We start from the raw sequence: 25,212 nt of genomic DNA on the forward strand, positions 1-25,212 counted from the left end.
TCTTAGTGGCTGCCTTTAGAATTATAATTAACATCTTAATTTATAATCTAGTTCATATTAATGTGAACTTAATTTCAGTAGTATATTAAGCTATGTTCCCATATGGCTCCATTCCCTTCTTCCTTTGTTATTGTCATAACAAATTACATTTGTAAAAAATTTTATTGAGTTATAGTCAGTTTACAATGTGTCAATTTCCAGTGTAGAGCACAATTTTTTATTTATACATGAACATATATTCATTATCACATTCTTTTTCACCGTGACTACCACAAGATCTTGTATATATTTCCCTATGCTATACAGTATAATCTTGTTTATCTATTCTATATATACCTTTCAGTATCTACAATTTTCTAACTCCCAATCTGTCCCTTCCCACCTCCCTCCCTCTGGCAACCACAAGTTTGTATTCTATGTGTATGAGTCTCTTTCTGTTTTGTATTTATATTCATTTGTCTTTGTCTTTGTCTTTGTCTTGTCTTTTTTTCCAGATTCCACATGTGAACAATCTCATATGGTGTTTTTCTTTCACTTTCTGGCTTACTTAGAATGACATTCTCCGGGGACATCCATGTTGCTGCAAATGGCGTTATGTATGGTGTTATTTTTATGGCTGAATAGCATTCCATTGTAAAAATATACCACCTCTTCTTTATCCAGTCATCTGTTGATGGACATTTAGGCTGTTTCCATGTCTTGGCTATTGTAAATAATGCTGCTATGAACATTGGGGTGCAGGTGTCTTTCTGAGTAGGGTATCTTCTGGATATATGCCCAGGAGCGGGATTCCTGGGTCATATGCTAAGTCTGTTCCTAGTCTTTTGAGGACTCTCCATACTGTTTTCCACAGTGGCTGCACCAAACTGGCATTCCCACCAGCTGTGTAGGAAGGTTCCTTTTTCTCTATAGCCTCTCGAGCATTTGTCATTTGTGGATTTTTGAATGATGGCCATTCTGACTGGTGTGAGGTGATACCTCATTGTAGTTTCGATTTGCATTTCTCTGATAATTAGTGATACTGAGCATTTTTTCATGTGCCTTTTGATCATTTGTATGTCTTCATTGGAGAATTCCTTGATTAGGTCTTCTGCCCATTTTTGGATTGAGTTGTTTGGTTTTTTCTTATTAAGTCATATGAGCTGCTTATATATTCTAGAGATCAAGCCTTTGTCAGTTTAATCTTTTGCAAAAATGTTCTCCCATTCTGTAGATTGTCGTTTTGTTTTACTTATGGTTTCCTTTACTGTGCAAAAGCTTGTAAGTTTCATTAGGTCCCATTTGTTTATTCTTGCTTTTATTTCTATTGCTTGGGTAGACTGCCCTAGGAGAACATTTTTTGAGATGTATGTCAGATAATGTTTTGCCCATGTTTTCTTCTAGGAGGTTTATTTTATCTTGTCTTGTGTTTAAGTCTTTGATCCATTTAGAGTTTATTTTTGTGTATGGTGTAAAGGAGTCTAGCTTCATTGATTTACATGCTGCTGTCCAGTTTTCCCAGCACCATTTGCTGAAGAGACTATCTTTATCCCATTGTATATTTTGCCTCCTTTGTCGAAGATTAGTTGACCAAAAGTTTGTGGGTTCATTTTTGGGCTCTCTATTCTGTTCCATTGGTCCATATGTCTGTTTTTGTACCATTACCATGCTTTTTTGATTACTGTGTCTCTGTAGTATTGTCTGAAATCTGGGAGGGTTATTCCTCCAGCCTCTTTTTCTTCAGTAATGCTTTGGCAGTTCTAGATCTTTTGTGGTTCCATATAAATTTTACTATGATTTGTTCTCATTCTGTGAAATATGTCCTGGGTAGTTTGATAGATACTGCATTAAATCTGTAAATTGCCTTCGGCAGTATGACCATTTTAACAGTATTGATTTTTCCAAACCAGGAGTGTGGGATATCCTTCCATTTTTTTAAGTCTTTAATTTCCTTAATCAATGTTTTATAGTTCTCCGTGTATAAGTCTTTCACCTTCTTGGTTAGATTTATTCCTAGGTATTTTATTACTTTGGGTGCTATTTTAAAGGGGATTGTTTCTTTACTGTCTTTTCTTGTTGATTCATCGTTAGTGTAAAGAAATACAACTGGTTTTTGTACGTTAATCTTGTAACCTGCTACCTTGCTGAGTTCTTCGATTAGTTCTAGTAGTTTTTGTGTGGGCCTTTGAAGGTTTTCTATATATAGTATCATGTCAACTGCATATAGTGACAATTTTACCTCTTCTTTTCCAATTTGGATCCCTTTTATTTCTCTCTCTTGCCTGATTGCTGTGGCTAGGACTTCCAAGACTATGTTGAATAGGAGTGGTGATAGTGGGCAGCTTTGTCTTGTCCCAGATTTTAGTGGGAAGGTTTTGAGTTTTTCAATGTTGAGTATTATGCTGGCTGTAGGTTTGTCTTATATAGCTTTCATTATGTTGAAATATGTTCTCTCCAAACCCACTTTGGTGAGAGTTTTGTATCATAAATGGGTGTTGAATTATATCAAATGCTTTTTCTGCATCTATTGAGATGATTGTGTGGTTTTTATTCTTTCTCTTGTTGATGTGATGTATTACATTGATTGATTTGCGTATGTCGAACCATCCTTGTGTCCGTGGGGTAAACCCCACTTGATTATGGTGTATAATCTTTTTTATGTGCTGTTGGATTCTATTTGCTAATATTTTGGTAAGGATTTTTGCATCTATGTTCATCAGTGATACTGGTTTGTAATTCTCTTTTTTGGTAGTGTCTTTGCCTGGTTTTGGTATCAATGTGATGGTGGCTTCATAGAATGAGTTTGGGAGTATTCTCTCCTTTTCAGTCTTCTGGAAGAGTTTGAGAAGGACTGGTATGAGTTCTTTGTATGTTTGGTAGAACTCCCTGGTGAAGCCGCCTGGTCCTGGACTTTTATATGTAGGGAGGTTTTTTTTATTGCTAATTCAATTTCATTTCTAGTGATTGTTTTGTTCAAGTGGTCAGTTTCTTCTTGATTCAGTCTTGGTGGACTGTATGTTTCCAGAAACTTGTCCATCTCCTCTAGGTTATCTATTTTGTTTCCATACAGTTGTTCATAATATTCTCATGATATTCTGTATTTCTATGTTATTGGTTGTAATTTCTCCATTTTCCTTTCTTATTTTGCTTATTTGTGCTCTCTCTTTTTTCTTCTTTGTGAGTTTGACCAGAGGTTTGTAGATTTTATTTACTCTTTCAAAAAACCAGCTCTTGGTTTGATTGATTTTTTCTTTTTCTTTTTCTTTTCTTTTTTTTTTTTTTTTTCTTATCTGTTTTATTTATTTCCTCCCTCATCTTTGTTCCTTCCTTCTGCTGACTTTTGGGGTTTTTTACTCTTCTTTTTCTAATTCCTTTAGCTGGTGGGTTAGATCGTTTATTTGACATTATTCTTCTTTGAGGAAGGCCTGTATCGCTATAAACTTCCCTCTTAGCACTGCTTTTGCTGTATCCCATAAATTTTGTGTGATTGTGTTTTCATTTTCATTTGTCTCAAGGTATTTTTAAATTTCAACTTTGATTTCATCATTGACCCATTGGTTTTTTAGTAGCATGTTGTTTAATCTCCATGATATTTTTTTCTCCTTTGTTTTTCTGTAGTTGATTTCTAGTTTCATGACATTGTGTTCAGGAAAGATGCTTGAGATAATTATTATCTTAAAATTGTTGAGGCTTCTTTTGTGCCCAAGTACATGATCAATCCTAGAAAATGTTCCATGGGCACTTGAAAAGAATGTATATCCTATTTTTGGGGGGGTGTAATGCTCTGAAAATATCCACCAAATCTTATTTTTCTATTGTATCATTTAATTTCTCTGTTGTGTTATTTATTTTCTGTCTGGAAGATCTGTCCGGTGATGTTAATGTGGTGATAAGGTCTCAGACAATGATTGTATTTCCATGAATTTCCCCCTTTATCTCTGTTAGTAGTTGCTTTATGTACTTAGGTGCTCCTATATTGGATGCATATATATTAATGAATGTAATATCTTCATCTTCTTTACTCCTTTAATCATTATAAAATGTCCTTCTTTATGGCCTTTGTTTTAAAGTCTATTTTGTCTGAAATCAGTATTGCTACTCCTCCTTTCTTGTCATTTCCATTTGTGTGGGATACCTTTTTTCATCCTCTCACTCTCAATCTGTGTGTGTCCTCCCTAAAGTGGGTCTCTTATATGCAGCAAATTGAAGGTTCTTGCTTTATTATCCAGTCTGCCATTCTGTGTCCTTTGATTGGAGCATTTAGTCCATTGACATTTACAGTAATGAATGATAGATGTGTGTTTATTGCCATTTTGAACTTAGTTTTGCAGTTGATGTGATATTTCCTCTTTGTTCCTTTCTTCCTTTTGTGGTTTGATAATTTTTGTTTGTATTATCTTGGATTTTATTTAGTTTTTGTTACTCAATTGTAAGTTTTTGGCTTGTAATTACCCTTTTTTGTAAGTCTATTATTAACCCATTACTATAACTGTTTGTATTAAACTGATAGTAATATAAGCTCAAACCCTATGCTACAGAGAACAAAAAATTTTAAAAAGAAAAAAAAATCTGTTTTCTTGCTTCCCTCTCCCACTCTTAATGATTTAGATGTCTTCTTTTACAATTTCATGTTCATTCTATTTGTAATTCATGGTAGTTATCACCTTTCCAGTTACGGTTTTCTCGTTTTTGTAGCATCCTGCTTCTTTTCTATTTAGAGTAGACCTTTCAGTATTTCTTTTAGCATGGGTTTAGTGTTGCTAAACTCTTTTAGTTTTTGTTTCTCTGACGTTCTTTATCTCTCCTTCTATTCTAAAGGATAACCTTGCTGGATAGTGTACCCTAGGCTGCATCTTTTTTTTCATTCAGGACTTTGAATATATCTTGCCACTCCCTTCTGGCCTGTAGTGTTTGTGTTGAGAAATCAGCTGAAAGCCTTATGGGGGTTCCCTTGTAACTCACTCTTTGTATTTTTCTTGCTGCCTTCAGGATCATTTCTTTATCCTTAACCCTGACCATCCTGATTATAGTATGTCTTGGTGTGGGTCTGTTTGGGTTCTTCCTGTTTGGGACCCTCTGAACTTCCTGTATTTGGATATCTGCTTCCTCCTTTAGGTTTGGCAAGTTTTCAGTCATGATTTCTTCAAATACCTTTTCAATCCCCTTTGCTCTTTCTTCTCCTTTTGGAACCCCTATTATGTGTAGATTGGTATTCTTTGTATTATCCCATAGGTCCCTTACATTGTTTTCATTGGTTTTTATTTGTTTTTCTCTCTGCTGTTCTGATTGGGTGGTTTCTGTTGATCTGTCTTCTAGCCACTTACTCGTTCCTCTGCATTATCTAGCCTGCCTTGTACAGCCTTTAGATCAGCTCTCACCTCAGCAAATAAGTTTTCCAGTTTTAATTGGCTCCTCTTTATAGCTTCAGTTTCATTTTTGACATATTCTCTGTCTCTAAACACAATCTCTTTTAGTTCCTTCAGTAGTTTGATCACTCCTTTTTTGAAATCTTGATCTGTTAGGCTGTCAATAGCTATTTCATTGATCATTCTTTCAGGGGATTTCTCTTGTTCTTTTAATTGGGAGTGGTTCCTCTGCTTCATCTTGCTCATGTTTCTGGCACTGAGGCTTATGGAGTATCAGTTATCTATTGTGGTCCTTAAGGAGTTTATTTATTTATCTATCTAAAGCATATGCGGAAATAAAACTTAAAAAGAAAAAAAAGAATTTTAAAAGGAGAGAAAAAAGGGTTTGAAAACAGTATAATCAATAACAGAAGAACAAGTTGAAGCAAAATAAAAATCGAGATGTATTTTAAAAACCTTAAAAGAGGAAAAAAGAACAAAAAAAATTTGAAGACTGAGTATAATCAATAACAGAACAAGACCAAGAGAAATAAAAATGAAATTGAGGTGAATTAATAGTAGTAGTAGTAGTAGTAGTAGTAGTAGTAGTAGTAGTAGTAGTAGTAGTAGTAATAATGATGATTTGAAAGAACAATTTTTAAGGGATTAAAAATAGAGACATATGCAGTTGTTTAAAAAGTAAAAATTAAAAAAGTAAAAGAAAGCAGAACAGAGGAAAAAAAGAAAAAAAGTGAATTTGTTCCCATGGAGACTGCACTCTCAGTGATTTTATTGAGAGGTCTTAAGTATGGGTGGTTGTCAAGTCTTACTTCACTTTGGTTGGGACTGTGGCCATTGACCTGATAGTCAGAGCCTGCCCTTGTTATTAAATGGGGCCTCCTTTTTTGTTTTGTGGGTTGTCGCTAGTCCTGTCGCTAGTCCTCACCCTGCTGCGCAAACTCAGCTCGCTGCTTCCAGGGGCCCCCCCTTGGCGCCCCTGGTCTGTGCTGCTCCCAGTGCTGGTGGGCAAGCAGACCGTGCCCCCTCCCAACACTGCGGTCAGGTGCTGCACTCTTACATGGTGGTTGGGCGGGTCACTCCCCCTTCCGATTCCATGGTCAGATGCTGCTCTGGGCAAGGTAGGCGGGCAGGTCGTGCCCCCTCCCAGCACCAAGGTCAGGTGCTGCACTCCTGCAAGGTAGGCAGGTGGGTCGCTCCCCTGCTCTGTGCAGCTGCCTGCTCCCCTCGGGTCGCTTCTCCATAGGCTGGCTCGTGGAAGACAGCGGAACAGCACTCCCCTCTGCTCTGTGCCAGAACTCAGCTCCTTGTTCGTTTGTCTTGAAGGTGTGAGTTCGCAGAGGTACCAGGGCAGAACGATTCTACCTGTCTTGGGCTGTAAACAAGTTTCCCTCTCACCTTTGAGGCTCTTAAGCCCCTATGTACGAATTCAGGTTTTGACCCTGCATAAGCACTGAGGATATGGTGGCTGTGGGTGAGCCCCGCCTCTCTTCTCCTGAAAACTGGTACTGGGGTTTTCAGATAGGGGGTATGGCACCCTTCCCCACCAGGGTACACCAGCCGTGTTGCTTTTTTTTTTTTTTTTTTTTTTTTTTCATATTTCATGGAGGCCCAGGTTGTTGCTCCGTATACCCTCCCAGCCATGGCATACCAGCACCCTGCAGTCCCCCGGGGTTGCCTCTGTACAGCCTGCCCCAGTCTTTTGGCTCGGGCAGCCTGTTCTGTCCCCCACCTGCTTCTTTGTCTCCAGGGCTGGCGGTTGCGGAGACCGTCTCTGCCCGTTTAACTTAGTTCTGTTGGTCAAGGGCTGTTCGTACAGATCCGAGCCTCGGAGGTTCCCTCTCTGTTCCACTGACCTCTCCGTTGGAGAGCTGGAGACCCAGTGAACGACTGCTACTCCTTTGCCGCTCCCTCCCTGCGGGACCGGTCCTGCACTGTTTTGCTTTTTCTTCTTTCTTTTTTCCTTTTCTCCTACCAGATTCGTGGTGTCTTTGTCTTTTGAAGAAGGTGATGTTCTGTCAGAGTTCAGCAGGTGCTCTGGTTGGCTGAGTGGTTCGTGTATGTGAGTCTTGGTGTATTTGTGGAAGAGGGTGAGCTACGAGCATCATTCTACTCCACAATCTTGGCTGATCCAGAACAAATTACATTTTTAATCATTATAAGCCCATCAACACAATTTCTTTTATTTTATTTATTATTTTTAATTTTATTGATTTGGGGGGAGGGGTAATTAGGTTTTTATTTATTTATTTACTTAATGAAGGTTCTGAGGATTGAATCCAGGACCTTGTGCATGCTAGGCACACACTACCACTGAGCTATACCCCCGCCCCCATCCACACAATTTTATAATTATTTCTTTATATAGTTTTGATTTTGTAGCAGTAAGTGTCTGATTCTCTGACACCAATTGAGTGTCCTACAATTCAGTTCAACTGTGATACTAACTACCTGGAATTAAAGCAGATTCTGCAAGTTTACAGCTCAGTCCTACAAGACAGCCCTTGTTTCAGACACCAATCTCAAATCCCCAGACCTCAGATTTCCTGCACTTTTGTGTGACTCAGCTACAAATTTAGGGGTTCCCACAACCCCTGCTTCAGGTTCAGCATTTGCTAGAGCAACTCACAGAACTCAGGAAAATGTTATACTTAACAATTACTAGTTTATTATAAAGCGTGTAACTTAGGAACAGCCAAACGGAAATGGTTGCACAGCATAGGGTATGATGGGGGATAGAGTGGCGGAGAGCTTCCATTCCCTTTCTGGGTGCTTCACCTTCCCAGCATATGGACATGTTCACCAACCTGAAAGCTCCAAAACCCTGTTGTTCAAGAGTTTCTATCAGAGTTTCATTACCTGGATATGGCTGATTAAATTATTGGCCATTGGTGTTTGAGAGCTCTCTCCAGCCCCTCTTCTCTTCATGAGGGTCCAGGGGTCGGGCTGAAAGTCTGGACCCTCTAATCATGTAGTTGGTTCTTCTGAAGCTGTATAGGGGTTGCCAAGAGTCACCTTATTAGCATAAAATCGGGTATTTGCAAAAGGGGCTTAGTATGAATAACGAAAGATACTTTTGTCACTTAGGAAGTTCTAAGGGTCTTAAGACCTCTGAACCAGGAGCCAGGGACAAAGACCAAATATATATTTTTATTATACCACAACAGTTGTCTTTTATATTAGATAGGAGAAAAGAAGAGTTACAAGCAACAAATATATTTTTACTTCTTTATTTAATTGTGTAGTTACCTTTGTTGGTACTATTTCTTTGTGTAGATTCAAGTTACTGTCTAGTGTCCTTACATTCGTCCTGAAAGACTTCCTTTAGTATTTCTTTTAAGGCAGATTTGCTAGTGACAAAGTCCCCCAATATTTGTTTATCTGGGAATGTCTTAAATTTTTCTTTGTTTTGGAAGGATAGTTTTGGTGGGTATAGAATTGTTGATTTTCTTTCAGTACTTTGAATGTAACATCACACTGCCTTATGGCCTCCATTGTTTCTGATGCAGAATCAGCTATTAATCCTTTTTGAAGATCCCTTGTATGTGATGAGTTACTTCTTTCTTGCTTTCAAAATTCTTTTTCTTTCATAATTAACTGAAATTTCTGGATGTAAGTCACCTTTAATTTATCCTGCCTGGAATTAATGGAGCTTCTTAGATGTGAAAATTAATGTTTTTCATCAAAGTTGGGAAGTTTTGGGGTCATTATTTCTTCAGATATTCTTCCTGTTTTTTTATTTTTATTTTTCATTAGTTTATTGTTTGCCACACTGTTACCCCACAGCAGGCAGCTGTGGTGCTAAATGATTGCCACTGGTTTTTGGCAGATGCCTCCAAGGAAAAGGGTATTTTTTCAGTGTGCCAGCTGTGGAGTCAGGTCAGGTGAAGACAAGCCTTGCAAGTAAGGTTTTCCAGGAAACTGCCACACAGATCAGATAATGATGGTTCTCTGAGAATGAGAATTTGAAAGGGCCCCAACCCTCTTATGATCTCTTCAGTGTCTGGTAGGCTGTTAATTTCACTATGACTGTGGGCTGTTGGTTTTCAAGGCTGCCATGGAACTGAGGGAGAGGGGAATGGGAATAGAGCATGTTCACAATGCCACTAAGCTTGTGTTCTGTTTTGTTTAACCAAAATTCAGGCATTTTTCTTGAATAGATGTTCTCTTGGTTGTTGGAAGCCTTTGGTTAATTTTGAGTGTTTTGAAAAGTTAATTTTGACCATTTTTGTCAATATTTTCATTGCTTTTCTTGAGGAGAGGCTTTTCAGAGTTCCTTATTTTATTATTTATGACAGCCAAGTCTTTATAGAGAAATGTTAATGGGATTTTAATAGGAATTGCATTAAATAAACATGTATATCAATTTGGGGAGAATTTAATCTTTACTGTGTTGAGTCTTCTAATCTATGGACATGGTATGTCTCCACTTATTTAGATCTTTGAATTTTTTCTTTAGCCTTGTGCAGTTTTCAGCATACAAGTTCTCTGTTTTGTTAGGTTACATCTAAGTTTTTCTTTTGTTTTTTTCTTTCTCTTTTTTTTTTTTTAATTGATTTCTTGGGATTTTCTACATAGGCAATCATGTCATCTACAAGTGGGGACAGCTTTATTTTTTCCTTTCCGATTTTTGTGCTTTTTATTTCCTTTTTTGCCTTATTGCACTGGCTAGAAGCTGTCAGCACTGTGAATAAGAATGGTAAGAGTGGACATCCTTGCCTTGTTCCTGATCTTAGGAGGAAAGCATTCAGTTTTTCACTCTTGAGTATAATGTTAGCTGTAGGTTTTTTTTAATACATGCTCTTTATCAAGTTCAGAAAGTTCTGCTCAATTCCTGTGTTTCTGAGAATGTCATGAATGAGTGTTGGATTTTGTCAGATGCTTTCTCTGCACCTATTGATAGGATCATGCGCATGTTCATTTTTAGCTTATTAAAATGATGGGCTACATTGAATTTTGAATATCAAATCAGTCTTGCATTTCTGAAATAAACTTTACTTGGTTAAGGTGTTTAAATTTATAATTCCTTTTACATATTGTTGAATTCTGTTAGCTAACCTTTGAAGGATTTTTGTTTCTATATTTATGAGGGATATTGTTCATAGTTTTCTTTTCATATTGTCTGCTTTTGATATCAGGATAATAACTAGCTTTCTAAAATGCATTGGTAAGTGTTCCCTCCTTTTAATTTCTGGAAGAGATTGTGTAGAATTGGTGTTAATTCTTAAAATATTCTTAATAATTCTCAGATAACACTATCTACATCTGGAGATTCCTTTTTGGAGTGTCGAAATTATGAATTCAGTTTACTTAATAGTCACAGGGCTGTTCAGATAATATATTTCATATGGATGAGTTGTGGTAGTTAGTGCTTTTTAAGGAATTGGTCCATTTTGACTATGTTGTTAAATTTACATGTGCAAAAATTCTCTTATTATCCTTTGGATTTCCGTAGGGTCTGTAGAGATACTGATACACCTGTTTCATTCCTTATACTGAAGTTTGTGTCTACTGCTTTGTTGTTGTTTTTGGGAAGAGGGAACCAATGTTGGTAGAGATTTGTTAATTTTATTGCTTTTTTACAAAGAACCAGCTCTTTGTTTCATTGACTTTTCTCTGTTGTTTTTTTCTTTTTGGTTTCATTGATATCTGTTCATATTTTTATTACTTCCTTTCTTCTGCTTTGTGTGGGTTTGTTTTGATTTTTGTCTAGAGTCTTGAGGTGGAAGCTCAGATGATTGATTTGAGGCGTTTCCTCTTCTGTATGCACTTAGTGCTGTTTTCCTCTCCACACTGCTTTAGCTGTATCCCACAAATGTTGGTATGTTGTATTTTTATTTTTATTCACTTTGATGTGTTTTTTCACTTTTCTTGAGATCACATTTGTTTATCCATTCATTTGTTGATGGACATTTAGGGTTGTTTGTGCTTTGGAGCTATTACCAAAAAAGCTGCTGTGAGTATTCTTGTACAAGTTCTTGTATATCATAGGTGTACATATAACTTTTGAAGGAGTTGCCACACTGTTTTCCAAAATGATTATTAGCATTTTGTAGTTGTAACTGATAAAAGTTGACTTGTGATTGCTTAGAATTCTTTTAATGGTCCTTTACTATAAATAATTTGAGAAACACTGCTTGGAATAGCCTTGGAGGGGTTAGAGTACAGGTGGAGGTAGGGTAATGGTTTTGAAAACAGGAAAAGTACTCTGATCAGAGTACTCTGATTTTAACTATGCTGTTAATGAAATATGAGACAAGTTATTAGCTGAGTGGTAAAGGCCCTGAGTCAATAAAGGATCAGTGAAGGAGGAAAAGATGTGAAGTCATCTCAGAATGAGATCACACATTTATTAGAAAAATGTAGTAGTTTTTTCTGGTAGTTCTGGATGCTTGTTTTGTGGCCATAAATTTGAAGTGAGACCTGTTTTTAAGAGTTTCTCCAATTGGTTCAGTTGTTTAGGTAGAAATAAGCAGAAGTTTTATAGCTAGGTTTAATAAAGACAAGGCTTTTTCCTTGCTCATGTGACATAGGAATGGTGAAGGGTCAAGAGGTCTTTGCAAGGGAGTGGTTCTAATGCTGGATTGTGGAACCTTAGCAGGTTAAGGAAAGAAATGAGGGAGATGGTAGATTGTGAAAACACAGTAGGGTCAGTGGATTTTAGGATCCTGTGCAGTCATAGGATAGATGGAATAGGAATACTATAGAGTGTAAAATGGAAAGAAAGGAAATAGTGATAAAGGAGTAGGATCATAACAATACAGTTTTCAGAGGTGGTATGATATTTGATGATTTACATGATCTAGTAGGAGATACAGGCTAATATAAACATAGGAAAAGATGGCTGAGGAGGGGTTTAGGAAATGATGGTTGAAGTTGTAGAGGTCAGGGAACACAGGCCAGAGAATCAGACTGACTTTCTGTATGTCTATTCAAGTTCCATAATGACAGCATAACGTTGGAGAGGAAGTCGGGTGCTAAAGTCGTCAGTGAATGAAGGGGCTGAGGAATGATTTTGAGTAAGGTAGTTAACATAGCAACAAAAATAATGGGTGGTAAAGTTGGATCACATTGTCTTCAAAAGATCTGAAGTGGGGCTTAGTTAATGGAGGGAGTAGTACAATGGGATTGCCGTGGTTATGTTTGTTAAATATCTTATCCCTTTTTGATGGACTTGGACTTATATTCATGTGCTGGTGATTTTTAATTCTATACCTGTCCCTATGACATACCTATTTATTCTCCTGACTGCCTTAGACTTCGTGGGTTTCTTGGCTGAATACTGTGGCTTCTTACCTCTTTCCTTATTTTAGGCCCATTGAACATAGTTAATTTTTAATAACAGATACATGTGTATTAATTTTTTGAAATATTTTTTCTTTCACTTCTACATGTTTGTTATAGGAGAAGGGATTTTGGGCATATGTTTATTAGTTCATTATCTTGACACACTGTCAAAGCTAAACTTTTAGAAAGGAAAATTGATACCAACCCAAATTTCCAACAGTAGGGAATGGGATAAAATGTATATCCATATAATAGAACATTATGCAGGCATTAGACTTTTATTTTGCAAGGATATAGGAAGTAATGAGAAACTGCTCTCAATTTTTAGTGATGCCATTTAGTAAAACATGCTTTCTATTGTTAGATATAAGTTGGCATTAAAATGTAAGTGTTTAATGACATTAAGATTATAGGTGATTTGTGTTACAAGTTTGTATCTTTTCCATATTTCTATATGTTGTTACTTTTGTAGGGAGAAGGGGAGGGAGTGAATGTGACTTGGAAAGAAAGGGAGCTAATCAGCAAATTATCTCCTGTGTTAACCTTACCTATCTTAACACAAAATTCTATTTTTGTAAAAAAATAAATTGGGTGTATGAGTGTGTCTTAAACAAAATCACAGCTCTGTCTTAGGTATGTTATGGTTTTAATAAAATTTCCTCCGGCAACTTACATGATCTGGTATTTTTTTTAATGATTTACACAGATTGAGGATTAAAACCTTTAAATGTTAATTTGAAGTGCTAGTAGAAAATAATTTTATTGAAAGAAAATAGTTTATTGTGGTTTAAAATTAATAGGATGACAGTCATCATTTCTATTATTGTTTTATTGAAAGTCTGTCTTATATCATGTGACTGTTTTTAATTTCAGTTTTATGATGTGTAGTATGTATTTCTTTCCTATGAATATTTAGAAATCTGCTGATTGGCCTTATAAATATTTTATTTATTCAGCAAATATTTAATGAATGCTGACTATATGCTAAGCACTGCTCTAGGTACTTGGGATGTATTACTGAACAAATGAAAATACAGGTAGCCTGATTCTAGTAGGAGGTACCTTTTAGTGAGGAAAACACCCGTGTTCTTAGATTGCTTGTATTTGTAAAACTATGTTACTATAAAAGCCTTATAAACCAGGAGAAAAAATCTCCAGTACTAACCTGCTTTTGTTTTATTAGATTGAGGAGCTTCAGCAGGCTTTAACAGTAAAACAGAATGAGGAGCATGACCGACAGAGGAGAATAAGTAATACCCGCAAAATGATAGAAGATTTGCAGAATGAACTGAAGACCACAGAAAACTGTGAGAATCTTCAGCCTCAGATTGATGCCATTACCAATGATCTGAGACGAGTTCAAGAGGAAAAGGCATTATGCGAAGGCGAGATAATTGATAAGCGAAAAGAGAGAGAAAATCTAGAGAAGGAGAAAAAGAGTAAGTGTTATTAAGCTTAGAAGTCTTGTTTATAAAGTGGAGATAGGTCTATTGATGGCCTTTCTGCTTCCCCTGATACTGTGTCTCTTAAGTGTTCAGGTCTCCTTGCTGAGGAAGCCAGCTCAGTTCTTCCATTTTAGAGTCTTAATTACCTGTATCTACTGTGTAATGATTTGCCACTTGCTGATCATTGTCTGGTGTCAGATTATGGCAGTTGGTTTAATTCTCTAAAAATACTTTGCTTTATTTTCTTCACAAAGTCACTGACCTTTTATCTCTTGGGTCAGATTTAAGCACTTCCATGAGCCTTGCTCCTTGAAATCTGTCCAGTTTCATCTTCACTTTTTTTTTCCTATAGACTAAGTGGATAGATCTATAGCATTATTCAGATAGAGATCTTACATCCTGTCTGTTCAGTGTATGTGACTAAGATCAGTTAAAAATATGTATGCTTTTAATGTTTAGCAAAATAGTAGGTGTATAGTTTTTAAAAAAAAAAAAAAACTACACAGGAAAGGTGGCCCCGCATCTTTCCAACTTCCAGAACAATCTTGGGAGTAAGCATTGTTAACTATTTTAGCAGTTTTATCTGATAGTCCTTAATATGTCTTCATATTTTTATTTCACATGGCTTTATTAATCAATTTTAGACATTATCTTTTACTATTTTGTTATTTTAAATGTTGATTTCAACTCATAACTACTCCCCTCCTTATTGTAATTTCTTAAATGGGATTATTATATTAATATTAGTCATCTTTAACATTTATTGATTTATTGTAATATTCTTATAGCCTTTTTTTGTTATTTAACAATTGTAGATATCATTTGAACGCACATTTATAAAGTAAAAATACTGGTACTCCCAGCCTTCATTTTTACTTTCTTCCCTTCTCACATTCTCAGTTCTCTAATCTGGACTCTGGTATTCATGGTTTCAAGGCTGAAAACATTTAAAGGAGAACCATAATTAAGTCATCTGCTCTGTTTATGGGTTAATTCTAACAGTAGCAATACTAAGTATTATTTATGTTATTAAACTTGTTCATAGAGCCAAGTAGTATAGTATGATCTAATTTCTTTTCATTGATAACTTTTTAAAAGATTTTAATTTACTTCTTAAAAAAACACCATTTGCTTTAGCATTTCCTTAAATTGGGGGGGAAAGCTATCTTGTCCGGCGTTCAGACTCTTGAGTTCTGGAAGCTTCCATTCTTCTCCCATTTAAAGTGATTTTTCTTAAGGTCTTCTATATGGCTGTTATCTGGGATGTGTCTCCCACCTTTTTTTGTGTTGGGTAAAGCTGTTTCTGAATTCTTTGTCTTTATTTTTCTTACATTACTTCCTTATTTTGTTAGAGTACATCTTTAGTTAACCTCCAAAGAAGAGATATTTTGAAATTAATTTCAATCTTTGCATCCCTGAAAAATCTTTACTTCATTTCTACTTTTTTCTATTTTGTTATATATAAAAATCTAGCTTGAAAGTACTTTTTCTCTCAATTTCTCCAATTACTATTATCTTCTTATAGGAAATTCAGTGTTTTCCCACTGTTTTGTATGTGACCTATTTATTTTTGATAGCTTAAAGATCATCTTTTATCCCAGGTATGTAGAAATTTGAAAAGGATTTGTCCAGGGTGGGTCCTTTTCACTATGCTGGGTACTTGCTAACTGGTGTTTTAACTTTTAGATCTAATTATTTTTTTTTATTTTTTTTATTATTATTATTATTATTATTATTATTATTATTATTAGTTGTTGTTGTTGTTGTTGTTATCTATTAATAGATTATTTCAATAATAAAAGTTTTCAGAGAAGTAATGCCTAATTTTATTTTCCAATTTTAGATGTGGATGATCACATTACACGTTTTGATGATCTTATGAATCAAAAGGAAGATAAGCTGAGACAGAGATACCGCGATACATATGCTGCTGTTTTATGGCTGAGAAATAACAGAGACAAATTTAAGCAAAGAGTCTGTGAGCCCATAATGCTTACGGTAAGAAATCAGTTCATCTTGGTAGTGTCTTGTTAGTTTTATTACTGTAATCATTGTAGGTTTTTGTTGTTTTAAGAATTCTTAGTTTTATTGACATCCTGGTTTTCCATTATTGGCCTCTGGTATACTGCTGGATCCACACATGAGTTTTTTAGAGGGCCCTTCATCAGTAAACCTGGGAACTTCTTCTTCATGGAAGTATGAAATTGGCAGCTTACTGACCAAGAATCATGTCTAAACTTGTTTAGCTGGTTCCTTCTGACAGTTGCTAACCTTAGGTTATAAGAGGCAATGTATTAAATGCTTCCAAAAGGGGTAGAAAACTGCTATGTATAAACAAAGTTGATATGGGACACCTGGCAGTATAGACCAGAAAATCACCCACTACAAAAACAGAGCATTCTGAGGATTCTGAGAATGAAACAGTTTATTGGCCTCATAAACATCTGGTAGTTCTTATTGCAAGAATAGGGCAAGCTGTAATTAGTACATAACTCAGTGAAATGTGGGCATGGATTTACTGGGAAGATTTCCATTGAAAATGGTAAATAGGACCATGAGAAGGAATGAAAAAGTAAAAGCCATGTTCTTTGGTAATGATGTGTTAGAGATAGATAGATAGATAGATAGATAGATAGATAGATAGATAGATATAGATATATAGATATATATATAAAATAAAACTTTCCCTCAAATGACATAAGGATTATTTTTGCTGGATAATTTTTCTTCTTTTCTAAAATAATTCATTATAGATCTCTGCAGGATTCATGAAAAGTTCTATCTTCTGCAGCTCCTTTTTAATTTATGCTTTATTCAAAATCATTTCATACAGTTTTTGTCTTTTATTATATCTTACATTTATATTAGCAAAATTAGTGTACATAATACCGTATTCTCTTCTTGCTCAGGTATGTTATTATTAGAATGTTTTTGCCAGATCAAGAAGGGAATACCTATTTTGGATGCAGACATATATTATTTTGATTAATCTGGTAAGGACTGAAAGAAAATAAAAGAAAAAATGTTGTGACCCTTGGTATAACAAGTTATAATGCAAATGTAATTGTCAATAGATTTTTATTAACATGCCCACCTCAAAAAAATACTTGTAAACTTTATTAGATTTGTCATCCTCTTGTCATTTCATTTCCTAATAGTAACATATCACCAAGTCAGATTACTAGCTAGCATATGTTTACTTTTAAAATTACATTTGAATCTTAGAGATAAAAGAGATTTACTCTACTATTTAACCCTTTCTGGAGAAACTCTTCACCTTTCTTACCACCTCCTTCCAACTGTGTCTTGCTCACATACTTACCTAACCCTTCAAGACCTAATTGAGATGGTGCTGTGCCATAAGTAGGTTAGTAATACATAAACTTAAAATTTTAGTCATATAACTTGTCAATTAGCAGTCTGTTTCCATGAGTTATTTCTAACAATTCTAATCTAGAACTGGAGAAGTGTGCAGAGATTTATTTACAGCTGTACTCGTCACAGTAGTGTATACAATAGCAGAATGATGGAGCAAAGGACAAAATTTCAGAAGATACTGGTTGGTTATCTAAATTTTCCTGTGTCTTTATAATGAAATACTGTGCAGCTATTTAAAACGTTGCTGTAGGTCTCTATTTACTAATCCAAAGGGACATTTACGATATGTTAATGAATTACAAAACAGGGTACAGGATAGGATTTTTTAAAAGATCTCATTTAAAAAAATTATGAAACAGGAATCAGCCATCAACCACCAAAACATCTTGGAGTGCTATGCCTCCTATGTCTGCCTGTCTGTGTCTTACTGCTTTGTGAAGATGTGGCTTTGAAGAACTTTGCCAAACATTTTCTTCACCAATCTCGTGAGGAGAAAGAGTATGCTAAGGAGTTGATGAAGCTGCAGAATCAACAATATGGCCAAATCTTTCAGGATATCAGAAAGCCAGATAGTCAGTGCAGTGGGGTGTGTATTATATACTTCAGAAAAAATGTGTATCAGTCACCACTGAAAATTCACAAACTGGCCAGTGACAGAAATGACCCCTATTTATGTGACTTCTTTGAGACGCATTACCTAAATGACCAGGTGAAATTCATCAAAGAATTAAATGACTGTGTAACCAACTTACACAAGATGGGGGCCCAAGTCTGATATGTGAGACTTGACTTATCTGTGATAATTACACCCTGGGGGAGTTTTAATGAGAGTTAAGTCCCAGGTTGGCTTATCCATAGCTTTTAATAAAAGGTGACTTCCTGTGGTGATATGGGGGTTATTTTACCCTTTCTATAAGGTGTAGTAAACAGCCACTTAACATTTTCTTTCATTTGTATCATTTTTTCTAACAAAGTAATTTGGTAACAAAAAAAAATTGTGAAATAGTAGACACTAAGTGTCTGTAAGTGTTTAGGTCTGAAAGCTTTAGTTAATTCATCTATAAAATGCCATATATGGCTTTAATTTTTTTTTTAAAAAATTATTAAAACCCTTTCATTAAACTCTCCCCCAGGGTGTATTTGTATTTATCAGAGATAAGTCTGACCTATCAGACTCTGGGGCCCTCATCTTGTGTAAGTTGGTTACACAGTCATTTAATTCTTTTTTTATACAGCTTTTATTTTTTTGTTGTTGTTGTTTGCTTGTGTATTAGTTTTCCCATTTTTCTATGCTGATTGATAGTCTATAATTTAAAATAATATTGACCAACATTTATGTGACAAGCACGGTACTGGTTTTTTTTGTCATACTATCTCTTTTAATCCACATTTAGTCCTATGAGATAGAATGTTTTACTACACGCATTTTACGGATGAATTAACTAAAGCTTTCAGAGATTTAGGTAGTACTTGATCAAGGTCAGGTGTAGGATTTGAAGTGACATCTGTCTGACCCCAGAGCCCTAGTTCTTAACTAGTAGGCTGTATTTTATTTATATGGAGCATAAATACCCTCTTTTTCATAAATCTTAATTTTTTTCAAGAAAGTTCATTTCCTCTGCCGGAGGTGATCTGTCACTCCTCTAAAATCCATAGATAACACTTTTTATATACCTCTGTTAATGGAGTTTTACCATGGTGTGCTTTTCAACATACCTATCCTTAGCAATAAAAAGCAGGTTATATGCTTCGGAAACAGTTTGTTTTCTTGAACCATTTTAGTATTTTCCATAGTATTGAGTATCACATACAGAAATGTCTAATTAGTTAATATTTTTAAAATAAGTTTATGCTCTTGTGGTATAAACCTGGGGTTTCTCTTGAAAGCACTGATAGTTGTAATTAATCTGTAGAAAGTTTTTTTTCATTAGTTTTATAAATTTTTCTTAGGTCTTTGTGTTTTTGTACTAGTCAGTTATTACCGTGGATAGTATGAATTCTTCTATCTCTAAGAAGAAAAATATTAACAGTTTGGGGACTGATGGGAAGTGTTTATACTCTTAGTTACAATCTAAGCCTATTTCAAATGTTTTCAATGAATTGACCAAAAAGAAGCTTAAGTTATTTCTTCAGTAGTATTAAAGTCGATATGCATTAGGTGCTATTAAAGTCTTGGCTTTTGCTTTACTATGTTTTGGATGTTTTGGGTAATAAATAGATTCTTCAATACCAAACTCTTTTTTTGGTCTTCCTTTTTCTCAGGGATTAAATTTAATCTAAATGAATAAATCTAAATTAATTATGATAATGTTTTAATAATCAGTTTGGGTTTCATGAAAATCAATTTATATTTTCTTTTGTTTAGATTAATATGAAAGATAATAAAAATGCTAAATATATTGAAAATCATATTCCAGCAAATGACTTGAGAGCTTTTGTATTTGAAAGTCAAGAAGATATGGAAGTTTTCCTCAAAGAGGCAAGTACTAACCAACATAATACTTTATTTAACTCACTTGGCATTTATCTTCCAGTGCTTGCATTTTTAAATTCAAACTAGAGCAAAAAATAACAGCTAATTTAACCAGTAATAACTCTTGTGTAAAGTCATTCAAATTTGCTAATTTCTTTCCTGTCTATTCCATTATTGGGGAATGAATTTATTTTATAAGAGGAAGAAAAGCCTATATTTTCATCTATAACGTACTTTGAAATTATCATTTGTAATTAATATAAAGAGTAATTCTATCATTCTTTTAATTAAGAGAAAAACATTAGAATAATGGGCCGTTGGTCTTGGACATCTTTTTTGGAAATGTATTGGAAAGAACTCAGATTTTCTTTGGAGGGGAAATCAATATGACATTGCTTATTAATATAAATAAAACATCTTTAAAAAGAATGAGAATCTGACTAGAAAAACACCACTGATCAAGAGTCTAAGCAACTGGAAGGCAGCATGGCTTAGCTGAAGTACAGACTGCAGACAGGCTGCCAGGATTTGAATTCTGGCTTTGCTGCTAATTTGGTCGAGGTAACAAAAATGTTTTGTGTCTTAAATTCTTCACCTATAAAATGGAGGGAATATTATTTACCTTAAAAGATGGCTGTGAGGAGTAAGTCAGTTAATAAATGAAAAAGTATTTAGAACAGTGCTAGTTAGCTATTGTTTTTATTATATTATATATCTGTAATATAAATTGTTAGCTGTGTATGTTACTACTGTTGTCAGATTTTCTTTCTTTTTTTTTTTTTTTTTTTTTTCTCTTTCTTTTTTTTTGCTTCTGCTTCTTTGAAAGCCTTGAGGAGATGAGATTTAGATTTTTTTGTTTGAACCTTTTCTAGGAAGTCTAAGTGAGGACAGGACCCTGAATCTGTTTAAGTGGTCCTCTGTTTCTCTGGTACACAAGTTGATTGGAAAGAATCTTTACTTTCTTTAACTTTACCGTATTGCCCTTTTTCTGGTTTGGGAATTGGCAGGGAATGTGAATGTAAGATGGCTGGATAGAAAGGTTAGCTCTATAAAACTAGAACATGGACTCCAAAAAATTAAACATTCATGTACTTAGAACTCCTTAAGCCTAAACAGTAAGTTCTTGATCTGTCAGACCTCAGTGAAGCAGTGGGTTACTTAGATTACAAGTCTGTGAGATATGGTGCACTGTGAAGGGCCTCAGGTCAGGTGCAGTTAGATGATTTCTGTTTTGCAGGTGGCCTGCACTGAGGAACTTGCTTTGCTCTTGCTTCCTCTGTGCTAAGGATTTGAACCATATATTAATACTATGACATAGGTTCCTGGAAATTTGACCTTTTTTTTCCCTTGTGCTGTAACACAAGTTAACTTTCAGTTAACTTTCCATAGCTTTTCACGGTTAGGACTAGAACTTCCTCTTATATATATGACTTTTTGTGTATGAATTTTAGATTATGAAATATTATATATAACCTCTTCCTGTAATTGTATCTACTAGAGTACCATTTTCCGTACTTCAGTAACTTAGTAACCTTCTTCAGTTTTTGCCATTTCCACATACTACTGTGTACTGCCATCACAAGTTTTGCTGTATCTAGATACTATACTCTTATTTTTAAAGTATAACTATACTTATTTAAAATTTTTCTTTAAATCACTTTGCTTCTTGTTATTCAAATGAAGTATTCTAAAAGGAAGTATAATGTCCCTATCAAATTTGCATAAAAGTAAAGACAATAGAAACAGTAGTAGTAAATCCTAGATCCATGCTGTTGCTTCCTAAAAGCAGATAATTTTTTTAAAAGGAGAGAATAAGGAGTTAAAGACATGCTGACACCATACTGTTAACTTTCTCATTGGTATAACTAGAAATATTGAAAGAAAATTGAAAGGGAAATTACTCTCTCATTGTGTAGTTCAGTTTTATTTAGTGTAACCATTAAAACAATTGATTTTTAAAATTTAAATGAACTTTAAAACTAGTATCAGTGATGTATTACTAATGGCCAGTATTGTTTCATCTGTACCTCCGCTCCTCTATTCTTAAAAAACTTATTTTGATATAACTTCAGACTTACAGAAAAGTTGCAAGTCATACATGTGACTCCTGTAAACCTTTTACCCAGATTTACCAATTATTTACATTTTTTCCTATTTGCTTTATTATTTCTCCATTGCAAAGTACAGTTGATTTTGCTGTGACCAACATATACATTCCTAAAGATTAAACTATACAACGCAAAATTGCGCAATAAAAACCCTCAGGCTATGGGGGAGAAAAGCAGTTTTACACAGGTTAAATTATTAAGAAATACATAAATACAATAAATATGCTTTTTCATTTTTATTTATCAAAGTATAGTTGATATATTAGTTTCAGGTGTACAGCATAGTAATTTGATGTTTTTATAGATTACACATAATACAAAGTGTAAAATATTGACTATGTTCCCCGTACTGTACCAACCCTGTGACTTACTGAAAGACCTGAAGCTGGCTTGTGGAAGTAGGTATTGGAAGGGTTCCATCTGTGAATTGTGTGATTGGTGAGGAAAGCAATTATAAAGCACTTTTCTGAAATTGGATAGAAAGTTGTAACACCAGATACGGTTGGGTGTGACTCAGAACTCATGCGGTGAAACTGAGATAGATGGCGGGTGTTTGAAAGGGGCGTGTGCCTGTGCAGCTCCATTCAGTTGGGTGCAAGTTTTTGCATGCACCTAGAGAAAACCTTGTTTCTTACAGATGAGATTGCCCACAAGCAAATGTGAGATTCACATAATGTTTAAGTTGTCCCTTAATATATCAATTGCTTGGAATAAGTATGTCTTCAAAATAAGCATTATAGTAAAACCTTTTCTTTGTAATTATGTGTGTGGAGACACGTCGAGACTTTGAAAATATCCTGTTGCTCATGAAATTACCTAGTAGATTTAAGAACTAGTAACGATCATTCTTTCTGTATTTAGTTGGTATTCTACTATAAGGGAGAACTTTTTCTCCACTTATCTATTATATATAAATGCATAGGATTTTATTTTTTCTGGATTATAATACATTACTGTCATTATTGTAATGCTCAGATTGTCCCAGATTTGGCCAGTGAGATCTTCAGGTTGACTCCTGTGTGATACTTTGTCAATGTATTTTGAGCACTGCTTAATTTTTGGCAGAGCAAGATGCTGACTTATCTTTATCTTACTCTGTCTGGGCCTTATCATTAGCCTTTTCCCCAAAGAACCCTCATTTTAAAAAACCAAGATCTGGGTACTGGATGTGTCCATTGCTGCTAGTGTCTCATTGTTTCTGAACTCTTGCATGCAAGCTTTTGTATCTGTACTTATTTCTATATTTAGAGAACAGGAGAGCATAAGGGCATCATGAGTTCACACTGATGCTTCCAATTACACTTGAACACAGCAGGGTACCTTCGACTCTCCTTTGCATATTTGTAATTTCCTGCCGCAGCAGTGAAAAACACTGCCTCCCCTCCCCATCATCAGTACCTTGACTCATTTGTTCAAACCTAGAATGCTGTTTAATTTCAGAATTGCTAATCTGTGCCACTGTGAAATCCTTCCATTCCACAATCCCATCAGTTCTCCATTTATTTCTCTCAGCAGTTTTATGTTTTTCTGTGTTTGTCTTACATATCTTTTGTTAAATTTGTTCCTAAGTATTTTATGGATTTTTGAGACTTTTAGAAATTCATTTCTAAAATTTTCCAGTTGTTCACTGCTAGTGCCATAGACATAATTTGATTTTTTTTGCATTGATCTGTATCTTGTGACAGTATTGAATTCACTTCTTGAATTCTAGTAGTTGCTTTTTAGATTTCCACAGAATTTTCTACGTAGAAAGTCTTATCTTTGAAAATAGATCTTTTTACTTGTTTTTTTCAATCTTTTACCTATTTAGTGTGCGTCACTACATTGTCTAGTACCTCTAGGACAATGTTGAAGAGATGTGGTAAGGTACAGATATCCCTGCTCAGTCCCAGGCTTAGGGGGAAAGCACTCAGTTACTCCACAGTTAAGTATTATGTCTGCTGTATGCTTATCATAGATACCCTTTACCACGTTGAGGAAGCTTCCTTTAGTTTACTGAGAATTTTTATCATCAGTATTTGTCAGATTTTTTTTTCTGTATCTATTGAGATGATTATATAGTTTTTGTACTTTATTCTGTTAATACAATAAATTAGATTGATGTAGCATTCAAAAATTAATCAGTCTCACATTCCTGGGGTAAACTCTACTTGGTCATGTATCTTGTTATATATATTGCTGGATTCTGTTTCCTAATAGTTTGTTAAGGGTTTTTGCATATGTGTTCATGAGGAATATTGTAATGTTTTGTCAGGATTCAGTATTAGGATTATACTGGAATCATAAAATGACTTGGGAAATGTCCTTTCTGTGTTCTGAAAGAGTTTTGGTATTATTGCTTCCTTGTCTATTTGATAGAATTTATCAATGAAAATAATAAAAGAACTGTACTTTTTGTAAAAACATATAGCTACAATATTATCATACTAAAAAAATTGTTCTAAGTACCATTAAATATCCAGTCAATCAATGTTCAAATTTCTGATCATCCCATGAATGCCAGTAGGAATATGGTAACTTTAAAAATAATTGATAGATAGTATATGGTAATTAATATTTTCTTTTCCTTATATTCAGGTTCGTGACAATAAAAAATTAAGAGTAAATGCTGTTATTGCTCCTAAGAATTCATATGCAGACAAAGCACCATCAAGATCTTTGAATGAACTCAAGTAAGTCTTGAAAATATTATTAGAACTTAACTGTTACTTTGAATAGTGAATAATCATTTACCTCTTAAATATATTTTAATTACCTCTTTGTCACATAAATATGTTTGTTTCAGGCTGTATTATTCCCTTTTAAGAGCTCTACTTAAGCCTAAAATAAGGAAAGGTCTAGGCCCAGGAACAGACCATTGTGTTCCTAGAATATGATGGTGATTTTTCACATCAGTGAAACAATATTGGACTAGTTAATAAAAGATACTAAAATAGTTACTGGGAAAATAAAAGGCTAAATCATCACTTCATAGTGCAAAAATAATTTCCAGAAGGATTAAATAGATAAACTGCAATTATAAAACAGCCAGTCTGAACTCTGTATGAAAGCAGTAGTATAAATAACAAGAAGTTAATAATCATAAATATATAATAAGCTTTTTTGACAAGGAAATAAATCTGAACATTAATCACTTAATATTAAGTGACTTTAAAATATACAAAGAAAAGACTTCTTGT

General features: G+C 34.7%; 1 protein-coding gene across 5 annotated transcripts in view; it reads left to right on the plus strand.

Annotated features, from left to right (window-relative positions):
* Positions 1-25,212, plus strand: part of SMC5 (structural maintenance of chromosomes 5) — an 87,956-nt gene that overhangs the window by 38,445 nt on the left and 24,299 nt on the right. For all 5 annotated transcript variants that reach the window (XM_032477812.1, XM_032477808.1, XM_032477809.1 and 2 more), the window contains 4 exons: positions 13,813-14,068; positions 15,918-16,072; positions 19,818-19,931; positions 24,611-24,705. In XM_032477812.1, the coding sequence (XP_032333703.1) occupies positions 13,813-14,068; positions 15,918-16,072; positions 19,818-19,931; positions 24,611-24,705 (620 nt within the window). The remainder of the gene's footprint in view (positions 1-13,812; positions 14,069-15,917; positions 16,073-19,817; positions 19,932-24,610; positions 24,706-25,212) is intronic.

This window comes from Camelus ferus, chromosome 4, assembly GCF_009834535.1.
Source record: "Camelus ferus isolate YT-003-E chromosome 4, BCGSAC_Cfer_1.0, whole genome shotgun sequence".
Lineage (NCBI taxonomy): Eukaryota > Metazoa > Chordata > Mammalia > Artiodactyla > Camelidae > Camelus > Camelus ferus.